The sequence below is a fragment of the Maniola hyperantus genome, chromosome 13, assembly GCF_902806685.2.
Source record: "Maniola hyperantus chromosome 13, iAphHyp1.2, whole genome shotgun sequence".
In the NCBI taxonomy this organism is placed as follows: domain Eukaryota; kingdom Metazoa; phylum Arthropoda; class Insecta; order Lepidoptera; family Nymphalidae; genus Maniola; species Maniola hyperantus.
The window spans coordinates 1,841,267-1,857,406 of NC_048548.1; the positions used below are offsets into that span (position 1 = coordinate 1,841,267).

At 39.2% G+C, this 16,140-nt stretch overlaps 1 protein-coding gene across 1 annotated transcript in view; it reads right to left on the reverse strand.

Moving 5' to 3' along the window:
• The window catches only part of Gyc32E (Guanylyl cyclase at 32E), a 66,228-nt gene that overhangs the window by 41,144 nt on the left and 8,944 nt on the right, over positions 1-16,140 (reverse strand). The window contains exons 2-5 of the mRNA XM_034974889.2: positions 12,044-12,189; positions 9,636-9,747; positions 8,885-9,070; positions 4,746-4,863 (exon numbers count right to left, since the gene is read on the reverse strand). Of these exons, the coding sequence (XP_034830780.2) occupies positions 4,746-4,863; positions 8,885-9,070; positions 9,636-9,747; positions 12,044-12,189 (562 nt within the window). The remainder of the gene's footprint in view (positions 1-4,745; positions 4,864-8,884; positions 9,071-9,635; positions 9,748-12,043; positions 12,190-16,140) is intronic.

The window sequence follows — 16,140 nt, forward strand, 5'->3', positions numbered from 1 at the left end:
CGTAAAATCTTGTCATACGGGTACAGATAGGATTCACAGTGAGCCTATCATAGTCAGCGCCTCACATTACATAGAGAGAGAGAGAGAGATAGAGCCAGCGCGTGCCAGACCTAAGTAACCTACCTACCTACCTAAAATAAGGAATTTTATAAAAGATGAAAGTTTCTCTAAAATAGTCTCCAACCCTGGGAGGTACGATTGTTTGGATCATGGTGGCTATGGGAGATAACAGTAGGGCGATTGTCTAAAACCTGCATCAATCATTATTACAATCTCAATTGTTCTGATTGGCTGAATTGGTGCGATTCTTGTTGCAACAATGCATTGTAGCCAATAGTGAGCGAGCGTTAACCAATCAGAGATGATTGCGATCGTGACATTGTAGCTGTCATTCTCCCGCAATCGCGCAGCAGGTAATAAAGGTATGAAATATCTTACGTCAAAGTATAAAGTTTAATTTTTGTCTATTTTCTTCGGAGTAGTATTAGAAATCATGTCATGCAGAGAAACTTTCAGCTTTTATAAAACAACGAAGGTCTCGCACGCGCTGGCTCTTGTCCATTATTATGTCATCAAAAGAATCACTGAAGTAAAATATACTCATAGATCGTAACGCGATTTGCAAACAATTCATTGCAAAGCTTTCTAAAATTAATTTACAATGGGCAGGTAGGTATTTATAGCCAGGCTTATTATATTTTTATTCATTATATCATAAATTCTTGCAATAATGATTTTCGAAAGAATTTTTTTCGTGTATTCGTTTTTAGAGATCCGACGTCAAACAAAGAATATACCGAAGAATACGGCGGCGGTCACAAAAATCGCACCTTTTGAAAAACAAATTTAATTCAGTTTTAAGCCCGGTTAATCAAGTGAATGGGCGCTATGAGTGTTTGGTTATTTACCTCTACCTATTGTTTACGTGGCATGTCGAATGTAATCCTATTGTTATTGCTAATGACGGTCGCAAGTGGAAACACGCCGGTTAATATTGAATGGAGAACCTTATGAAGCAGGTATTTTAAAAGCCGCCAGAGTTTTTTTAAATCTGATATTTTCAGGCGGTTTTTGTAGGTGACTTATTATAGAATAGAATAGGATATATTTTTATTCAAGTTAACTTGTGTCCTTATGAATCGTCCAATTAATTTACCACTGGTTCGGAATGCCGTTCCTACTGAGAAGATATACTAAATTAACTAATTAAACCTTTATTAAAAAAGCTGCGATAGCCTAGCGGTTAGGACATCCACCTTCTAATTGGAGGTCGGGAGTTCGATCCCGGGCACGCATCTCTAACTTTTCGGAGTTATGTGTATTTTAAGTAATAAAATATCACTTGCTTTAACAGTGAAGGAAAACATCGCGAGGAAACCTGCATGCCTGAGAGTTCTCCATAATGTTCTCAAAGGTGTGTGAAGTCTACCAATCCGCACATGGTCAGCGTGGTAGACTATGGCCAAAACCCTTCTCACTCTGAGAGGAGACCCGTGCTCTGCAGTGAGCGAGCTATGATGATGATGATGATGATGATGATAGTATAGAAACGGGTCATAACTCATAACTATATATTATCAAGTACGAGTATTATAAAAGTTTCTGGTCTGTGATTTTATGAAAAGTCGGTAGAAGTAGGTTATTTAGACATGACTTTGAAACGTCTAAAGGATAAAAGGACGAACAATAACCTTATAGATGAACTAAAAACTAGACTATTTGCCTACATATTATACCATAATATTAATATTCAAACCATTACCTAAGTACTACATTAACCCTAGAAATATACCTAATCATGATATTATTATTTCGCATGGTGCTAAAGGTAATCATACCTAAATTATTAGATCTAAGATGTATGCGATTGTATTAAACAAACTAACAAACCAATAAACCAACAAACGAACATATACGTGTAAAGGTGAGACGTAAAATCTTGTACTACGGGTACAGTACGCTTAGTATAAGATTTTGCGTCTCACCAAACGTTGCTAGAATTTGAGAGACGAAACACAATAACGTCAAAGTAAAATGGACCTAAATAGCCTTGAATTGAAGTAAAAAATTCAATGCCACTGATTTTAATTTCGCAACGTTTCCGCTTGGAGCGCTGGCTGTAGATGTGTAGACAAACTTGAGCTTTAAAACAAGGTAAATAAGGTCCAGCTTACTATAATGCGGAAGTGTTTCGACACTCGAATACTATCAACGTTGGTGAGACATAAAATCTTGTACTAAGCGTACTGAAGTCTGCATTTTTCGTTCACGCTTTGCTACGCTGCCGCTACATCGTAGCCAGTCTGGTGCCGAAATCTATAGAGCGCACCTTGACTTTGCTTATTACCCGTAGTACAAGATTTTACGTCTCACCAAACCAAACCAAATTCGAGAGTCGAAATACTTCCGCGTTACAGTAAAATGGACCTAAACAGCCTTGAATTGAAGTCAAATATTCAATGCCACTGATTTTAATTTCGCAATGTTTCCGCTTGGAGCGCTGGCTGTAGAAGTGTAGACAAACTTGAGCTTTAAAACAAGGCACTTAAGATCCAGTTTACTGAAACGCGGAAGTATTTCAACTCTCGAATTTGGTTTGGTTTGGTGAGACGTAAAATCTTGTACTACGGGTACAGACTTAAGTTTCAGTTAAAACGAGACGGTTTTATGCCAGCGATATAACACCATCTCCTTTTAAACAGTATGTGAAGTCTGAGCAAAGTCAAAGTGCGCTCTAAACAGGCTCTAAAGATCTTAACCTAAGTCCGTAACGCTTAGTGGCGTAGTACACTCATCAGCCGCTGAGAATCAGCTATTGCGTATAGCGTACCAGCGATCACGCACTTGTCCGATCCGAATCCGTGAAAATACGAATACAAAAATATCTACAACATATATCATAAGCTACCAAACAAAACAAAAAGGAACGTATTTTCACGGACTCGGATCGGATGAGTGCGTAATCGTCGTCAAGTATCATCACCAAAGCGATTTCTAAAAAAAAACGAAAATAGTTTGATGTGTTCAAAGCCTTATTTGCCTATTGCTAGAGCGTCAATTATTGTAACGATGATAGTTAAACCTGATATCAGAATTAAGTGGAATTCAAGTTAATTCATTAAGAAAATAGCAGCGTTCAATTTTTAAATGACCTTAAGAAAATGAACTTTTACGAGAACTCTGAGTATATACCTAGGTTTTTACTTGTTTCTCTTACTAGAATCCTAAACGATGTAATTAAGACTTCAAGTGCTTGTCCTACAATCAAGGTTATTAAGGGTCTATTTATAAAGTACTTGATACCCTATCCACAAGTTAGGCGTAATGTACACCGGCAGAATGGCGAGGATAAACTCAAAACGGTCAAAATTGACCGTTATTTTCTAAGACATAAAGGCGACGACGCGTGGCTCACACAGGTTTTATTTTCAGTACATTATAGGTACTTACCAGTTTCAACCGTGTGCTAATGTGCGTACTCTACGCCACTTGCCTGACAATGCCTTTGCCGTAACGTTCTAATGGTCGCTCCAAGTCGAACAGCTGACAATATGCTGTTTAAATGAACTTAAGGCATGAATTAGTATGGATAAGGTCATGCATTAAGTAACGATTAAGCGACTATGAGTGCGGCTGTTAGAGTTACAGATACTCTTAAGCGAGATGCGCAATTTTTGAACAACGCGAAAAAGTCGAGATTTGAAAAGAGTTTTAGAAGAAAAGAGCTCTCGTCGACAATTCGTTCCATGTGGGAGATGTGTCGGGGTATGTAATCCGCAAAGTGAAGCTCAGCCGTTATTGCAGGCTTGTTAAATTCGGCAGCTGCCGGGGATACGTGACGAGGGCAGCAGTTAGGTATCCTTGTCGTCGAAAAAGCGTCACTCGTCTGTAAGAAAACTAACTACAACTGTCCCGTCGCGTAGCCATGCCGCCTCCCATATTCGAGCACTGCACTGTCGCCTATACTTTGCCTATATGGACCGCGACCACTCTGTCAAGAATGCACAATTGAGATTTGAGAAAAGATTACCTCTAGTTTTCTCAAAGGTTTCGTCGACAATCCGTTCCATATGGGAGATATGTCAGGGTATGTAATCCTTGCAGGCTTGGTAAGTTCGGCAGCTGCCGGTGATACACGGACGAGGGCAGCAGTTAGGTATCCTTGTCGTCGAAAAAGCGTCCCTCGTCAGTAAGAAGACTAACACGCCTGTCCCGTCGCGTATCCATGCCGCCTCCCATATTCGAGCACTACACTGTCACCTAGTTCGTCGGTATCTCAGACTAAAGAATGAAGGAGACTTGGCATTAAAATAATAATACCTTGTTAGAGCAAGCTACGTGTATAGAAAAGCTCTGAAGAGTGATAAAGACAAAAACACAGTATTTGGTCTTTGTCATAGTTTTGCTTTTTTGTGTGATAGTAATTTATACCTCTGTGATAGTAATTTATTGCGAATATTACGAGTTTTTATTTTGTTTTCTGTTTTAAATTTAGTATTGAATATGTGTAGAAGCCATTTATGTTGTATTGCTGTGTAAAAGTTGTAGCGAACGCAAATTATGAAACTTAACCTTTCATACGTAAGTATCTTGTAAGTATGATTTCTTTTGTTGTTTTGTCCCTTTCGGGTATACGCGTCTGACAAGTCTCCTTGATTCTTAAGCTGAGGTCGGTATAGACGACCCGGCCCCGCAGCCACGACCACTCTGTCAAGAATGCACAATTGAGATTTGAGAAAGCTTACCTCTAGTTTTCTCAAAGGTTTCGTCGACAATCCGTTCCATGTGGGAGATATGTCGAGGTATGTAATCCGCAAAGCGATGCTCAGCCGTTATTGTAAGCCCGTTGCTCTGAGACAGCTCCTGTGGACAACGGACTGTGATATAAATAGTTGAAAACCTCCCTGGCGCAGTGGTTAGCGCTGTGGTATTATTAGTGGGAGGTCTCGGGTTCGATTCCCGGCAGGGGTTTGAAATTTAATGATTTCTAAATTTCTGATCTGGTCTAGTGGGAGGCTTCTGCCGTGGCTAGTTACCACCCTACCAGCAAAGCCGTGCCGCCAAGCGATTTAACGTTCCGGTACGATGCCGTGTAGAAACCAAAGGTTTATGGTTTTAATAAAAACTACCATACTCCTTCCAGGTTAGTCCGCTTCCATCTTAGACTGCATCATCACTTACCACCAGGTGAGATTGCTGTCAAGGGCTAACATGTCGGAATAAAAAAAAAGTTGGATAAGTGCGTGTATAGACAGGTCGAGATGGCAAGCGGGGTAGGGAACGCCCCGCACACCTGCATAGCCCCCGTGGTAGTCCGGTGCGGGCGAGCGCAAGTGACGTACGGGTGTGCGGAGGCGTCCCCCTGCCTCATACCCCAATTGCCATCTCAACCTATCGCGGACTATAATGTAGGGTTCCGTAACACTCCTTTTTAACCGACTTCAAAAAAAGGAGGAGGTTCTCAATTCGTCGGAATCTTTTTTTTTTTTTTTTTTTTTTTTTTTTTTTTTTTTTTTTTTTTTTTTTTTTTTTTTTTTTTTTTTTTATGTATGTTCCCCGATTACTCAAAAACGCCTGGACCGATTTTGAAAATTCTTTTTTTGTTTGAAAGGGTATACTTCAAAGTTGGTCCCATTTCAATTTGGTGAAGATCTGATGAACATCTTCGAAGATAGATACTGGAACTCCTCAACGGATAAGAGTAAATTGCTCGCGATCAGTGTAATAGCTTAGTAAACAGTAGATTTTTAACCAGTCATAGCATAATTCCATGGGGCCACTAAAAATTGTGAAATAAAAATTTTTTACAAAAAAAATAAAAACCGACTTCGTTACATAAACACTAAAAATTGAAAAATAATTTAATTTATTACCGAATATATTATGTATACAAGAGTTAATATAGTTCCATAATAATATTTTTTGGGGTCGGTGCCAATGAGGTGCCATTGTGGAGTCCCATAAAAAGATGAAGTCTAGACGATTCGCGCAGCTAAAGCTAATTGGCACCGGCACCAAAAAGTATTATTATGGAACTATATTAACTCTTGTATACATAATATATTCGGTAATAAATTAAATTATTTTTCAATTTTTAGTGTTTATGTAACGAAGTCGGTTTTTATTTTTTTTTGTAAAAAAAATTTATTTCACAATTTTTTTTGGGCAGTCGCGTAATAAATATTAAAGTTTGTTACTCTTTCACGCCATGCACAATAACTGAACTGCCCCCCAATAGTGTAAGAATATCAATTTTATGGCTATCGCAATCGTCAAGAAATTCTGCCCTTTGATTGGTTGATTCGCTGTTTACATTTTTTCACAACCAATCAAAGGGCAGAATTCTTGACGATTGCGATAGCCATGAAATGGTTATTCTTACACAATTGGGGGGCTGATTTGCAATGCACCAAAAGCTTAATTTGCTATAATCCGCTGAAACAAGTCGAATCTGTATGGTGCAACATGCAGCATGCGACATGCACCACCCGCCCTCCCACTGCTAAACATGCAGGAAAAACCAGCTTCCAGGCAAGCAAGACGCAATTGTGGATTGTAAGGTCTACATTTCCTGAGGATGCTCCGGTGTCGGGGCGAAACATGCGTCGAGTGTGTTTTGGGATTTGTGTGGTGGTTGTGCGTATTGCTTGCTTGGTGGTTGCTTTTTCGCAGTAGGTTGATGTTTAGCAGTAGGAGGGCGGCCTGCTTCCAAACAACATTTGAACTGATTTGGCTGAAATAAGGCTACAACTTCATCCCGGGTCAATCCGGGTAAAATCAAAGAGTTTACTCGGCAATTTATAAACTTAGCTTACAAATTAAACAATCCCACGCTTTCTGTTTTTGTTATTTAACTTCAATTTGTCTTCTAAAACAGGCAAAGATTTATTTTGATAATATTTACAATGGTTCATTTTAGATTTTCATGTAACAATTAAGTAAGCTTATTTTCTTTTATTTAAATTGGAGTCTAAAAAAAACTTTTGTGAGAAATACGTAGAACTTTTCTCTGTTTACTTGGTAACAAACAAAAAGCATAAGTATTAAACATTATTATTTATTAAAGTAATATTATATTTTAAAAGACACATTGAACCGTAGCGCTCTACGGCACAGCAAAAATTTTTATGACCGTGTACGTAGGTACCTACTCAAGCACACAAATCATTGAACTGTCAAAAGTCGAATTCCGAACAAGAAACTGAAAACGATAAAAATTCCTTCTGTGAAGCTGAGAGCTTAGTATATTGAAGCTTAAATAAATCGATACTTTACGCAGTAATAAAAATGTGAAATAAAAAATCTGATGGCTTAAATTACGATCTTACTAGATAAGTATACATGTGAAAGAGAGTTTGTTTGTTTAGAGAGTTACATTTTTGTGCCGTTTGCCGTGGAGACCCTGGGGCCATGGAGTCTTAGTGCTAAAATTTTTTTTACGAGACATTTCACCGCGATTAATAGCCTCATCTGGTGACAAAAGGGCTGGCTCATTTTTTGCGCAACGGATCAGCCTGGCTGTCCAGCGCGGAAATGCAGCCAGTATTCTTGGCACCATTCCACGCGGTCATGATTTATATAGTAATTAGATAAGGCTAGCTTTAAGTTTTATTGTTTGTTTGTTTGTCCTTAAATCACGCCACAACGGAGCAAAGGATCGACGTGATATTTATGCATGGATATTTTTAGTTTAGTTAAAGCTTAAGGGCAGAGAGTGACATAGGCTACTTTTTATCACGGAAAATCAAAAGTTCCCATGAAAATATTTGAAGAAACAGTTTTTTTACATTTGAAAACTGTACTACTTTACACTATACAGCCGCCATATTGATTTTTTTTCAAAGAATTATAGCCAGTGTGACTCGGGATGACAACGATAACCCATACATCCAGTTCGGTGGGTGATTCTCTAACTCAGTGTCTAACACTGAACGATAGCCACCGAGCTCATTTTTTAATCCGTTGAAGGTTTTCTACGAAAAAATATTTTGCTATCTCCCAGTGAAGCAGCAATGTAGAACCAACCAACCTTGGTGGCTATCATTCTGTGTTAGATACTGAGTTAGCGAATCACCTAGCAGGTCATTAAGAAGTCATAGAGGTACATACCTACATGAACCCTGAAGACATTAGTAGGTACGGTCTACACTCATTTTTTTGGACAATCGCATAAAAATTAAAAAGTAAAGGCGGCACTAGTTGAAAAGCCTTACTTTAGTAGGTAAAATTCCTATATAAGCGGATATCTTTCCCAACACGTCGGATATTTTAAGAAGAGTTCCCGCATTTCAACAATAAAAAGGCCTTGAGCAGAGCAAGTGACTTTGATAGATGTTAGTTAGTCTTACTTTAATAGCATCCATCTGTTGTTCAGCCGCTGTAAGCTCGTCCCCGGCAACGATGGCGAACTTGCTCCATCCGTAGGCCTTGAGCAGAGCAACGACTGACTTGCTGCCTTAGCTCATAGTGAGCTCTGAGACAGATGGCTATTTTGTCCAGGACAAGTCTTGCAACCGTCGTGCAAGGGGGGCACCGATGTGTTCATAAGAGATTTCGGATATCGAGAGATATAACCCAATAAAAGGAAAAGGTGACTGACTGACTGATCTATCAACGCACAGCTCAAACTGCTGAACAGATCGGGTTGAAAAGCATGCAGATAGCTCTTTTGGCGTAGGCATCCGCTAAGAAAGGATTTTTGAAAATTCAACCCCAATAGGGGATGAAATTTGTGTAGTCCGCGCGGACGAAGTCGCGAGCATAAGCTAGTCATATATACCCCAATTCTTTCCTATAACGTCGGGTATCTTAAGAAGAGTTCCCCCCTTTACAAAACAGGCCTTGAGCAGAGCAAGACTTTGATAGATATGATAGTTAGTCTTACTTTAATAGCATCCATCTGTTGTTCAGCCGCTGTAAGCTCGTCCCCGGCAACGATGGCGAACTTGTTCCATCCGTAGGCCTTGAGCAGAGCAACGACGGACTTGCTGACTTTGTGCGCTGGTGGCAGAGTACGGGCGAAGGTCGAGCCCAGACCACCAGTTTCTCTGCCTTGGGCTCCTGCACATTTCTGGTAACAAAGATAATAACTAAACCCATTATCTTGGCTTCAATTTCTTATGTTCAACTCAATTCCCAATTTTTGGCTTTTAGGTGTGCCAGCTGGACACAGAGTGTTTCTCTAGTGTCACGTTTATGGAGAAGGCATTTCTTATGTAAAAAAAATTAAAAAATATTTGTAGTTTACGCATTGTGACGTCATTATTCGCTTTCCATACAGCGTGACGGTAATAATTAATTATGGTAAAAATAAATGAAAATCATGATTTTTAAATTATTCTATTTAGAATAGAATATGTTTTTTGTTCATGTAAACTTTTTACAAGTGCTTATGAATAGTCAGGTAGTTTTAATTTACGACTACCACTTTTAATAATGAATTCTAACCCCATAAACTACCACTATACAAAAAATCACATTATTTTGTCACTACAGTCCAAGACTCTATTGCTCTGTTTCTCAGCATGATTGTCGTCAAGCGCAAGCCTAGCTCACAATTTAAAAAAAACATTTCAGATATGGCAGTGCCCTTCTTAGTTGAAACGCATAGTACGTATCACTGGCTTTAGACTTACATGAGAAATAAGAGGCAGGTTCCAGGCAGCAGCCAGCTTTGCTTCAGTGTGGCACGTCCCATCGGGTCCGAAGAACGCCACCACGCCGAGGTCGCGCATTTGGGTCATCACCCTGTTTAGATTTCAAAAACAGTCGATTTATAAAATTTATTTTTCTCTCCATATAATAAATCATCGCTAAATTTACACCACAAAAGTATTTTTTTTTAAATGAGTGGTTTTTTTCTTACTAATTTTTAAATAAAAAAAATAATAAATAAGTAAATAAGCCATTTATTTCCAAAACACAATTATCATCTAGGCAGGGTACAATATTAAATATTCTATTATTAATTCGAAGGTGTTATTATTTATCCTATCAAGTAGCATTCTTAAGTTGAATTAATATTGCCTTGTTATTAAACAGATTATATTTTTAACTAGCTAATGCCCGCGACTTCGTCCGCGTGTATTTCACATTTTTCAAAATCCCGCGGGAGCTCTTTGATTTTCCGGGATAAAAAGTAGCCTATGTGTTAATCCAGTTAATAATCTATCTCCATTCTAATGTTCATTCAAATCCGTTCAGCCGTTTTAGCGTGATTGAGTAACAAACATCCAAACATCTACACTTTCACATTTATAATTCCGCGAACTTCGTTCCGCCTAACAGTCGATTAAATTTTTTTAAATTTTTCTCTCCGTAAGAACCATCCTCGTACTTCAAGGAATACCTATTATAAAAAAAGAATTAGCGAACTCGGTTCAGCTGTTCTCGAGATTTGCGATGACATTTAGTGATTCATTTTTATATTACACATGGGCTACACAAAATTTCGAACCCCAATTTCACCCCCTCCAGAGTTGAATTTTCAAAAATCCTTTCTTAGCGGATGCCTACGTCATAATAGCTATCTGCATGCCGAATTTCAGCCCGATCCGTCCAGTAGTTTGAGCTGTGCGTTGATAGATCAGTCAGTCAGTCAGTCAGTCAGTCAGTCAGTCACCTTGTCCTTTTATATATTTAGATAAGAGTACGCTATGTGATTGATATTGACGAAACAACCTGTGTCTGGTTGGCACACCTAAAAGCCAATACCAGGAAATTGAATTAAAGGGTTGGCTCTTCTCAGATGTGGGCGCGTTTGGAACGCACGTAGCTTTAATTTTAAGTTTACGTAATTAATTATCACCATTACAGGATTGTTTTACAAATCCAATAATTTTGATAAACAAAAATTTTCTGAATAGGTAAATGATTTGAATTTGACTTTGGGTTCACTAAGAAAGGATTTGAATGAGTCAAATTTCAGTTTAATTAATAAACTTTTCATCAATCAATTTTAAAGATCAATAGTTCAATTAATAAACTATTATTAATTTCTAAAAGTTGTAATCAGTTTTATACAAAGAATCTGACAAGTTTCGGATGACGCAAACTATTTCCAGCGCGGCGTCGGAATGGGCATGGATTACAGCGATTGAAACAATACGAACTGTAACGAACTTTAATTACATTATCCATTGTACCTATAGTCAGGCCTGTCTCACTTTTGGTACTTGCCAGACATAAGTAACAATCAATCAAATCAAAAAACAATCGCGCGCTTCCTACGTAGTACTATTATAATATTCTGTGCTATAATACCTACGCGACAGTCGGGCAATCGGGCGGGCGCGGCAATCGGGTGGGAACGCGAACGCCACGGACACCCGCAAAGCCTGCGCTAACGCGGTGCGGGACTTGGAGTAAATTATTCTGTGTGCGGGACAGCGTGGGTGACATGCGGGTGTGCAGGGCGTCCCTACCCCGATTGCCGCACTCGCCCGATTGCCCGACTGTCGCATGCGTCCCGGGGAAGGACATAGGCTACTTTTTATCCCGGAAAATCAAAGAGTTCCTACGGGATTTAAAAAAAACCGGTCAAGTGCGAGTCAGACTCGCGCACCGAGGGTTCCGTACTACAGTCGTATTTTTCGACATTTTTCACGATAATTCAAAAATTATGATGCATAAAAATAAATAAAAATCTGTTTTAGAATGCACAGGTTCCTTTCATATGATACCCCACTTGATATAGTTAGTTACCTTACTTCGAAAATTTAAAATACTAATCCTATTAGTTCATGACCACAAATGTTTTTTTGTGTGATGTAACACTAAATTCACGGTTTTCAGATTTTTCCCCTTATGTCTATTATAAGACCTACCCTGCCAAATTTCATGATTCTAAGTCAACGGGAAGTACCTTGTAGGTTTCTTGACAGACTGACAGACAGATAGACAGACAGACAACAAAGTGCTATAAGTCTTCCGTATTTCCTTTTGAGGTACGGAACCCTAAAAAACATATATATCCACCCGAACGAAATCGCGGGCATCAGCTAGTTTATAAATAAAGGTTTTTTTTCTGCTGAAATGTAAGTACCTCAAAGACAGGCTGTCCTTGTCCAACGGCAGGGTGGGTCGGGGTCTGCCGATATCTGCAGATATGAACCGCAGCGTGAAGCCGGGCAGTAGGTTCGCATCTCGGTTGATGGCCGCCACGGCCAACGGCAGCGCGCCCAGGATTGTCTGTAGACACGAAACTTATATTAAAACTAGCTTATCCCCGCGACTTCGTCCGCGTGGACTTTTTTTTTTAAATAGAGATAGCGAGCAAACGAGCAGGCGGGTCACCTGATGTTAAGTGATTACCGCCGCCCATGAACATTAGCAGCACGAGAGGAACCGCCGATGCGTTGCCGGCCTTTTAGGAATCTGTTGGTCCGCCCCTTGAATAACCCCTTGTTGTAATCTAGGGTAACACCGCCGATAGGAGTTAGTTCCACAGTTTGCATGTGCGTGGAAAGAAGGATCTGGCACAGCGGACGGTCGAAGTGCACCAGACACCCAGGTGGGGAGGGTGAAATTCCTTACGGTGGCGCGCGGTGCGGTTGTAGAAAAATGAGGGTGGAATGAGGTCAAAAAGCTCTTCAGAGCACTCCTCATTATAAAGGCGATAGAACACGCACAGAGAGCTAACGTCTCTGCGGTGCTCCAGGCTTTCTAGCAAACCGGTTAATTTGGGATCGTCCACAAGACTACACAAATTTCAAACCTATTTTACCCCTTTAGGGGTTGAATATTCAAAAATCCTTTCTGAGCGGACGTCTACATCATAATACGTCATAGCATAGCATCATAATACGCTATCTACATGACACAGCCCGATCCGTCTTGCGTGGATAGATCAGTAATCATTACTGTTTCGAATTTTTTTTACATGACTGAACTGGAACTAGTCGTTTTACGTCTTTTGTTAATAAATAATGGCACATTGATGTGTAACCACAGTCGATATTATTATCGACACGATAGTAAACATCCCACATTTACAGTCCACCAAATTGTCACGTACGAGTGAATATGCAATGTAATCATACGTGAGTAACGTTTGTTTGTTACCTGGCCGGCTTCGAGGAAAAGTATTTTTGGAGCTTTTCATACTGTTTGCACACGCATTGCGACCCGACGCCAAGAGGCACATGTTTAGGCTTCCCTTAGAATGCGTCGACCATGCGTCAACTATTAATTTTAAACCGAGTCGTCGAGTTATCTGTCTGTTTCGCGCACACTTACAGGTCGTAGATAAGTGCGAGCGAAACAGACAGATAACTCGACGACTCAGTTTAAAATGCGTCGACTATAGCAAAAAAAGGAACCCTTAAGTAGATAAAGTAAAGTAAAAGTAAAATATTCTTTATTGTACACCAAAACCAAAATAATAGAAATATATCCTATAAGGGTTCCGTTTTTCCTCTTGAGGTACGGAACCCTAAAAATTAAAAGCCTTTCGAAATGAATCGCTATGTATAATGTAACGGAAAAAGTTAAGGAGAAGAGTAAATCTGAAGATATTAAGTTTGCATTTGTACAGGAAACTTCGTGCAATAAAGGATTAAAACAAACAACAGAGTTGAAACGGAAACAATGTCATAAAGCGCTCCTTCCTGGAGAAGAAATATATTAAAATAGCTCCCTCTATATTTTATATTTTGTATAGTGTTTTACCTACACTTCAAGTAAATCTTTCTATATATTAAAATGAATCGCTAAATGTGTTGCTGATCGCAAATATCGAGAACAGCTGAACCGATTTCGCTAATTCTTTTTTTATAATATTCCTTGAAGTACGAGGATGGTTCTTATGGAGAGAAAAATTTTAAAAATTTGAATCGACTGTTACGCGGTACGAAGTTCGCTGGGTCAGCTAGTTTCTAAATATTTTTAAATACATATCAAAAATTGGGGACCGGCAGGAATCGAACCCGCGTCTCCTGGGATCGTGCACGACGCTCTGGCACATAGATTAATATATGTATACCTGCTCTGGCCTCTGACCACTATAAGCTAGCAAGTGAGATCGATCCCAGGAGACGCGGGTTCGATTCCTGCCGGTCCGCAATTTTTGATATTTGTATTTTAAATTATTTAGTAACTTCCTCTGAGGGGTGTCACTGAGTCGGAAACGGTTAGGGTTTAACGGTTTGATAAGAGCTGCCATACCCCAGGATAGCTCGCTTCCAACTTAGATTACATAATCACTTACCGCCAGTTGAAATTACAGTCAAGGGCTTACTTGTATCTGAATAATTAAAAAATATTCTTTTGAGAAAAAATATTATCTTCTTGGAAAAGGTGACTGACTGACTGACTGAGATCTATCAACGCTCAGCTCAAACTACTGGATGGATTGGGTATACGCGTACGAAGTCGCGAGCATAAGCTAGTTTAAGTATGATATATAAAAGGAAAAGGTGACTGACTGACTGACTGACTGACTGACTGACTGACTGACTGACTGACTGACTGACTAACTGACTGACTGACTAACTGACTGACTGACTGACTGACTGATCTATCAACGCTCAGCTCAAACTACTGGATGGATTGGGCTGAAATTTGGTATGCAGATAGCTATTATGACGTAGGCATCCGCTAAGAAAGGATTTTTGGAAATTCAACCCCTAAGGGGGTGAAATAGGGGTTTGAAATTTGTGTAGTCCACGCGTACAAAGTCGCGAGCATAAGCTAGTTTAAGTATAATTACTTTTGCGCCGGGCCTTGGTTTTTTTTTTGTATGGAATATGATACAGCTTTCCTCTAAACATTTCTTAAATTGCAGCCGGTTTGGTGACGCGACTGAACGTGTAGTCAGTACGTGCAGCCACGTCACGAATACATCACAATATATCCAGTAACCAGTTACACGTGTGGAAACCCCCACGAGTCACTGCACAGGTGTAAACAATGCGATCCAGTGACGTCATTCACTGCTGACTGACCGTCGGCAAACAAGGGCGCCCATTCTGATATTATCTCTTCACCTAAAATTAGAGTATCTGCATTTTTACTTTTAAATATTGCATAAAAAAACAGCAAATGAATTTTAAATAATAAAATACTCTATAACTTTTATGGTGTGATCTATAAAGCGCTCTCTGACTTTGGTTAGACTCAAGACAGAGTTAAACGAGACAGAGCTATATCACTCACATAAATCTGTCTCATTTTAACTCAATCTTAAGTCTGAGCAAAGTCAAAGTGCGCTCTATAGATCTCAGCCTAAGTGCTACTCTACTTTAAACACTATTCTCAAGACTGGCACCTAAAGTCAAGAGGTTTGACAGTTCCATGACAGTTCTAAATTAGGTAAATTATCTGTCTCTTTCTTTTTACATTGGTAAGAAAAAGATGTGAATACTTTAAAATTAAGTTGTAACACTGTCTCAATATAAACTTGCCTTTATTTTCAAGATCCAAGCATGAAGCAAGTAATCTATTTTCAGAAAACGTTCAATCATTCAGATGATGATCCAATAAAGTCTATAAGGAACTCATAAATTGAGCGAGTAATAAAATATATTATTGAAGGTAACATTTTATAGACATCTTGCTAATATTCTTATATAAGACTAGCTTATGCTCGCGACTTCGTCCGCGTGGACCACACAAGTTTCAAACCCCTATTTCACCCCCTAGGGGTTGAATTTTCAAAAATCCTTTCTTAGCGGATGCCTACGTCATAATAGCTATCTGCATGCCAAATTTCAGCCCGGTCCGTCCAGTAGTTTGAGCTGTGCGTTGATAGATCAGTCAGTCAGTCACCTTTTCCTTTCATATATTTAGATTTATTTTTAATTTATAGTGGGTGTAACCACTTAACCAGAACGCTAGCAAAAACTTAGCGTTATTGTTATTCTACCTACAATCCAATACCAATAACCCATTTGCCTCATTTTGTAGTTTTAGTGCTTTAGTATCTTGGGTCAATGCCTCACCTACGACGCGGCATTGACTTCGAGGGCCTACTTACGCAACTTTCGTTGTCCTCTCGCGTCAGTCAGATGTTTTATTTGCAATGTATCGTAAACATTTACAACAGTATAGGATATTTTATATATTTTTTTGCGTTTTTTTTGTGGTAGGTATTATATCAGTAATCATCAGTACTATGAAGTATGAACTAACTCTATCATATCC